The sequence below is a fragment of the Megalops cyprinoides genome, chromosome 10 (assembly GCF_013368585.1).
Source record: "Megalops cyprinoides isolate fMegCyp1 chromosome 10, fMegCyp1.pri, whole genome shotgun sequence".
In the NCBI taxonomy this organism is placed as follows: domain Eukaryota; kingdom Metazoa; phylum Chordata; class Actinopteri; order Elopiformes; family Megalopidae; genus Megalops; species Megalops cyprinoides.
Window position 1 is genome coordinate 31,092,098 of NC_050592.1, and position 6,127 is coordinate 31,098,224.

Sequence of the window (6,127 nt, forward strand, 5' to 3'; positions counted from 1 at the left end):
AATTTATATTACATTGTTCTTCACATCTTGTAATAAAGCTTTTGTGATTCGAAAGCTGAGCTATTGGCTATTATTTGAATACAATGGAGAACAATAGCGCCCAAGAGAACACTGACATTAGTATGATGTTTTCAAAGAAAAAATATGTGTTTTTTGGTCATTTCCATGTCTGAGCACTCCCTCTTTTATCACCACCTTTATGAATAAAAACAATATAATAACTAGAAAGGAAGGTCTGATGACAAACTAGAACTAGTAAATACTTGCTTTTCGCAAGAGATGATCTGTATCTGTGGCTGCTGTAGCAGGCCCATTGTTGATGTCAGCTGCACATGTCAGAATTCAGATTCTGAATATTCTATCCATGGAACTTTTGGATGTAAAATCATAAATATCCTAAAAAATATTTTAGGTATCAACACAATCAGCACAAGAAACAGAACCCCACAGTAGCTGAAGGTATTTGCCAAGTTTCAGAACTTTTGCTGAGGAGCTCTTACAGAAAATCAGATAGGAGAAGAAAAGAGGATGAGGAATCAACAGGACTATCAGAAGGACTACAAACACAGCTTTTGATGAGATTGAGAACAAACACTAGATGGAGCTATTTAATTATTTATACCTTACTTATGAGGTTTATTGGAAGCAATAGGCTAAGATTATTGGTTTAACAATAATTCCATTGCTTAGTGAATAAGGAACAGTCTTATCAATTTGCCATCTTCTACTTAATTTGATTTGGGCTATCTTATGTACTCTCATCAAAAAATAACAAATGAAATGTCACACGGAAACATGGTGATGGCAGGTATGCAGTTTTAAAGGAGCTGACTTTACAATGTTTTCTCCAGTGTTGAATCGTTGAATTGTATCAGTTTTTTAATCATGCATTTGCAAACTTGACTCACATTGCTAAATAAAGACATTTTAGGGAAAAATTTTAATAAACATAAAATCAACCAGACAACACTGGTGCTGAACATGTAAAGTCATTTTTAATCTTCAGAAATATAATCTAAAACAAGAGTAAATATGATTAAAATAAGACTGCAAAATGCATGCATTATGCAAACACTGCAAAAAAGTAAATCATCTTGGTGAGCATGTGTATCCTAAATATTTACTTGATAAACTCTGGAAGTGCATCATATCATTCCAAGAAATTTACCATGAAGACTTTGTTATCCTCTGTATCAGGCCATAGCGATCCTTTTCTATGACAGCTGGCAGATCTGTTGTCACTTGAGGTTGATACTTTCTCCAGCAATGCCAGACAGAAACCAGAGGAATGTACAACATGCCTTTGAAAGACTGTCATCCCTGACCCTTTACTCAGCACCTCACTGATGGGGCTGCGTGCCACACGTAACTTCACCTGGCGCCCCACAATGCACCTCCCAGCTCACCTCTGCAACACAGGTAGGCCGTGTAGGCAACCAAGCATGTGGGTCCAGCTGTCCCTCATGCTCAACCCGGCCATCATCATTGGCTATATTTACAGCATTCACTGGTAACACAAGCCACTTTGGAGGACTGCTCCGTTTCCAAGCTCCGGGCCAGTTCCTCGAATAACTCCAGGGTTTAGCCAGACCGTCTGTTTACGCCTCAGTAAACACACGAGAGCATGGGACAGCCTGGACGCACCGTGCGAGGAGAGGCGCTCTCATGTGGCAGAAAAACAAGGGACGGGGCGGGGGGTCACGTGTGGAACCGTCGGACACTAGCTTGTGGACAGTCTATTTTTAGTGCTGGAATGCACCACAGTGGCCTCATGGCAAGCTCCAAAACCTTAACAACAAACATCACAGCACCTTCCTCTGTAAACACTTCCACTTCTTGTTACTAGTGGTGAACTACAGAAAGAGAGAGAGAGAAAAGCAGAAAATGCCAAGTTTCTGGGTTTTTGGCTGAACCTGCCCCAACTGGAATCAGAGCACAAGGAGACCTTGGATGTTACAACAAGACCAAGCTAAGGTAAGGAGTCCCTCCCAGCGGCGAGTGCTGAGTGAGTTCTGACAGGCACTAAACGCACATCTGGCTGAGATGTATAAATAAAAACAATAAACGTCTGTTCTTCGTGCTTTATAGCTTTGGCCGTGGTGACGGGTGGTATCCACATAGCTCCCGCTAACAACATCCACTGATGCATACAGTATGGACAGGAGACAAGGGGCTGGCATATGTGATTTGCCTCCATAATAAAGGATATATCTGAGCTGAAGCACAGCAGAACGGAGGACTGCAGGGCTGGCTGTTCAAAGTTATTTCTGGCATCAGCACTTTCCTTGTAGCATTTGCTGTTTTTGACAACACCGTCATAAATATATAAGTTATGCTATATGTGCATGTTAGATTGAAATGTGTTGATCTGTACGCTGCAGTTGTACACAGTCATGCTATTAAAAGAAAGTCGCAGAAGTCTGCTGTGATAAACTGCGCCTCTCTCTTTATTGCAGTTGTTCCCGATCACAAGTGTCACGGTGTCGACCTTTTAGGTTTCCTCTCAGCTTACCGTCCCCTCTGCAACTAAATGTCAGATTTATTTTTTGTTGCTCAGCAAGTAATTTTGTGTACTTACCACACATAATATTTTATATATTATTTTTCTGCTTTTTTTTTTTCTCCAAATCTAAATATCTATTCAATTGTATTTTAATCAACAGCTCTACACTTTTAGTCTTTTACTGGTTACTTTGGGAAGACAGAAATCTACCTGTCAAAGTAAATGTCTCTCACACTTTGTGAATGTCACTGGGAGTGTTAAAATGACTATTATAGGTCTGGGAAGTACCACCAGCCATTAAGCAGTGTATATTAAGTAATGGCAGTTAATGATAATTATGTTGCAAAAATAACTGTAAAGGCGGCTTTGTTGTGATCCACCCTGGAATTAAATGAGTGGCAGTCTCTAGGGGGATTAGATGGTACTGAGCCAGTGTGTTGGTAATAGCCCTATAAAATGCTTCTGTCCAAACGCTAAAACTCTCAAGGACAAACTGACAGACTGTTGGGGTCCAGAGAGACAGCCAGACCATGATATAACCACTTTGATAACTTTTCCTTTGGTTAGAAGTCAGAGACCCATTACACATGCATTGTTGCGCACGGAACAGAAATCAGTGTGTCAGGAATTCTACATCAAGGATTATCTTGCAAAACAGCAGTACAAATTTGATTTCAGTGGGCAAAAGGTTTAACCACTCACTGCTTCTGTGGTGTAATAAGACAAGGGCCAAATGAGTTTGGTTTCAGTTGAGGCCAGTGCTCTTTGAGCCAACGTCAAAACCAAGGAGAAGTGAAAATCTGGAATGGAAATCAGGAGATCAGTTTCAGATTAAGAATGTGACCGGAACAGAAAACGGGGGATTTAAGCCTGCGATGTTAACTATTAATGTACTGTATAGGACAGACGAACGGCCAATGCGTTTTCTGTCCCCCCCCACAGAATGGACAGGCCGATGCTGGAGGTCTATCAGTACAGGGACAAGGAGCTGTCGTCCAACCTTCTGCTGCAGCTGAACGCCCTGCGGCATGAGGGCATCCTCACGGACGTGCTCCTCTGCTCCGACGGCCAGGAGATCCCCTGCCACAGGAACGTGCTGGTGTCCAGCAGCCCCTACTTCAGGGCCATGTTCTGTAACAACTTCAGGGAGCGGCACCAGGCCAGGATAGACCTGAAGGGGATCACCTCTGACATCCTTGGTGGCATCGTGGACTACGTCTACACGGGGGCAATCACCATCACCATGGAGCTAGTGCTGCCCCTCATGCAGGCCGCCTCCATGCTGCAGTACCCCAGGCTTTTTGAGGCCTGCTCGGCCTTCCTGCAGGGCCAGCTGAGCCCAGACAACTGCCTGAGCATGATCCGTCTCTCCGAGATCCTGCACTGCTCCAGCCTGCGGGAGAAGGCCCGGGAGATGGCCGTGCGGAGCTTCTCTGACGTGGCCGCCTCCGAGGACTTCCGCGAGCTCTCCCTGCCCGAGCTCATGTGCTACCTGGAAGATGACCGGCTGTGCGCCGAGGAAGAGCAGGTCTTCGAGACCCTCCTGGCCTGGATCCACCACAACCCCTTTTCCCGGCGCGGCGCCATCCACGACCTCTTCAAGCGGGTGCGCCTCCGCTACATCCACCCCACCTACCTATTCCAGTTCATCGCCAATGACCCGCTCATCCAGTCCTCCACGCTCTGCACCGAGATCATCGAGTCTGTGCGCCGGCTCATGTTCTCTGTCAGCGCCCGCTGTCCTGGGGAACTGGGCCCCCTGTGGGCGACGCCACGCCGCTACACCTGCCGTGAGACGCTGGTGGTGGTGGGCGGCCGCAAGAACAGCGAGCAGACTTCGCGTGAGGCCCTGTTGTACGACGAGCGGACCCAGCGCTGGCAGTGGCTGGCCAAGCTGCCCATCCGGCTCTACCGGGCCGCCTACGTCTGCATCCACAGCATCCTCTACGTGCTGGGGGGCCTCACCATGGGGGCCGGGGAGAGTGTGGTGAGCACCACCGTCTACACACTCTCCCTCAAGACAAACCAGTGGCGCACGGCGGAGCCTATGCTCACGCCCCGCTATGCTCACCAGAGCGTCTCCTTCCTGCACTTCATCTTCGTCCTAGGCGGCATCGGGCCCGACAAGCGGATCTCCGCTTCAGTGGAGCGGTACAACAGCATGTTCAACCTGTGGGAGCCCATGGCCCCCATGCCCACTGCCGTGCTCCACCCAGCCGTGGCTGCCAGTGACCAGAGGATCTACGTATTCGGGGGGGAGGATGCCATGCAGAATCCTGTCAGGATGATACAGGTAGGGGGCGTCTCAGGCGCATGAGGCAGGCAGAGGCCATGGTGGATTCTTGACAGGTCACTGCTCAGTTTACTCCTCTTTGATCCCCAGGTGTATCACATCGCTCGGAATCTGTGGTCCAAGCTGGAGACCAGGACTGTGAAGAATGTGTGTGCACCCGCTGTTGTCATTGAGGACAAAATCTATATCATAGGAGGTATGCCGTGAGCGTATAAATAAGCCACGCTCTGGAAACCAGGCCACGTAACATGCAAGATTCAAACACCAGCTCAAGCATAAACTGAGACTGAACCTGTGCAGATATTCATTTTCTGGCGCTGCTAGAGGGCGGTAATGCTCATTTGCTCTGCTCTTTTTTTGCAGGCTACACGAGAAGAATGATTGCCTACGACATCAAAGCCAACAAGTTTGTAAAGTGCGAGAACATGAAGGAGAGGAGAATGCACCATGCCGCCACAGTGATCGACAACAAGCTCTATGTGACGGGTGGACGCTACATCAATGGCCATGACATCATTGAGGACTCGGACAGCTTCGACTGCTACGACCCAAAGACAGATGTGTGGACCTCCAAAGGGACGCTGCCGTACAAGCTCTTTGACCACGGCTCTCTCCCCCTTTTCTGCGTCTCTAAGAAACCGTACCCACCCTGATGGTGTGACCCTCTCCCACGGCATCAGGTCACAGGAGCCAGTGGAAGCCATTCGATTGGCTGGTCACTCCTACACCGTGGACACGTTCAAAGAAATGCACTTGACCGTATAGCAGCATCTGCCATGTGTCTTAAGTCAGAAAAGACTTTAAATGTGAAGTCAAGGTGTTACATGAGTCCTAGAAGTGCACTGAACACTGAACACACAGATTTACATACCAGCACTTCAGGTACATCTGATACAAGCATTTAACTGACAGATAGCTAGATCTCTGGGGGGAGAAAGTGGTCTTAAAAGCTAAGGCCTGTCACCTCCATCATGTTATTGCAGACTTAATGTATAGAGAAAAACTGAAAAAAAAACCACAAGAAAAACTGTCAAACACTCTAAGTGATTTAGCTTGTGTTGCAGTTCTGACCGTAAAAAAAAAAAAAAAAAAAAAAACAGGGTATCATATCTGAGCACTTTCAGCGATTCTTTATTTGTTGACATTCCAGTCAGGCTCTTATGATATTTCACATGCTCGTGAGTGCATTTTTAACGACAATAAATGCAATGAAATTTAAACCCCACCAAAATGGTCATGAACAAGAAAAAACTGTTAATGTGATAGTTTCATTTCATTGCCTCTCATTTCTGCAACCGAATATTATTTAAGATCCTGACTTCACTGCCAAA

The 6,127-nt window shown here is 46.6% G+C and overlaps 1 protein-coding gene across 1 annotated transcript; it reads left to right on the plus strand.

Annotated features, from left to right (window-relative positions):
• The first annotated feature begins 1,564 nt into the window (after positions 1-1,564).
• Positions 1,565-5,660, plus strand: LOC118783944 (kelch-like protein 38). Its single transcript, XM_036537877.1, has 4 exons — positions 1,565-1,974; positions 3,446-4,796; positions 4,887-4,992; positions 5,160-5,660. The coding sequence occupies exons 2-4, from the start codon at positions 3,447-3,449 to the stop codon at positions 5,447-5,449; spliced, it is 1,746 nt and encodes a 581-aa protein (XP_036393770.1). The 5' UTR covers positions 1,565-1,974; position 3,446; the 3' UTR covers positions 5,450-5,660.
• Positions 5,661-6,127: the final 467 nt, after the last annotated feature.

Coding starts and splice junctions, on each gene's coding strand:
- LOC118783944 (XM_036537877.1), top strand. CDS start 3,447: ATGGACAGGCCGATGCTGGAGGTCTATCAGTACAGGGACAAGGAGCTG. Junction 4,797..4,886: donor ATCCTGTCAGGATGATACAG/GTAGGGGGCGTC, acceptor TTTGATCCCCAG/GTGTATCACATCGCTCGGAA. Junction 4,993..5,159: donor CAAAATCTATATCATAGGAG/GTATGCCGTGAG, acceptor CTTTTTTTGCAG/GCTACACGAGAAGAATGATT.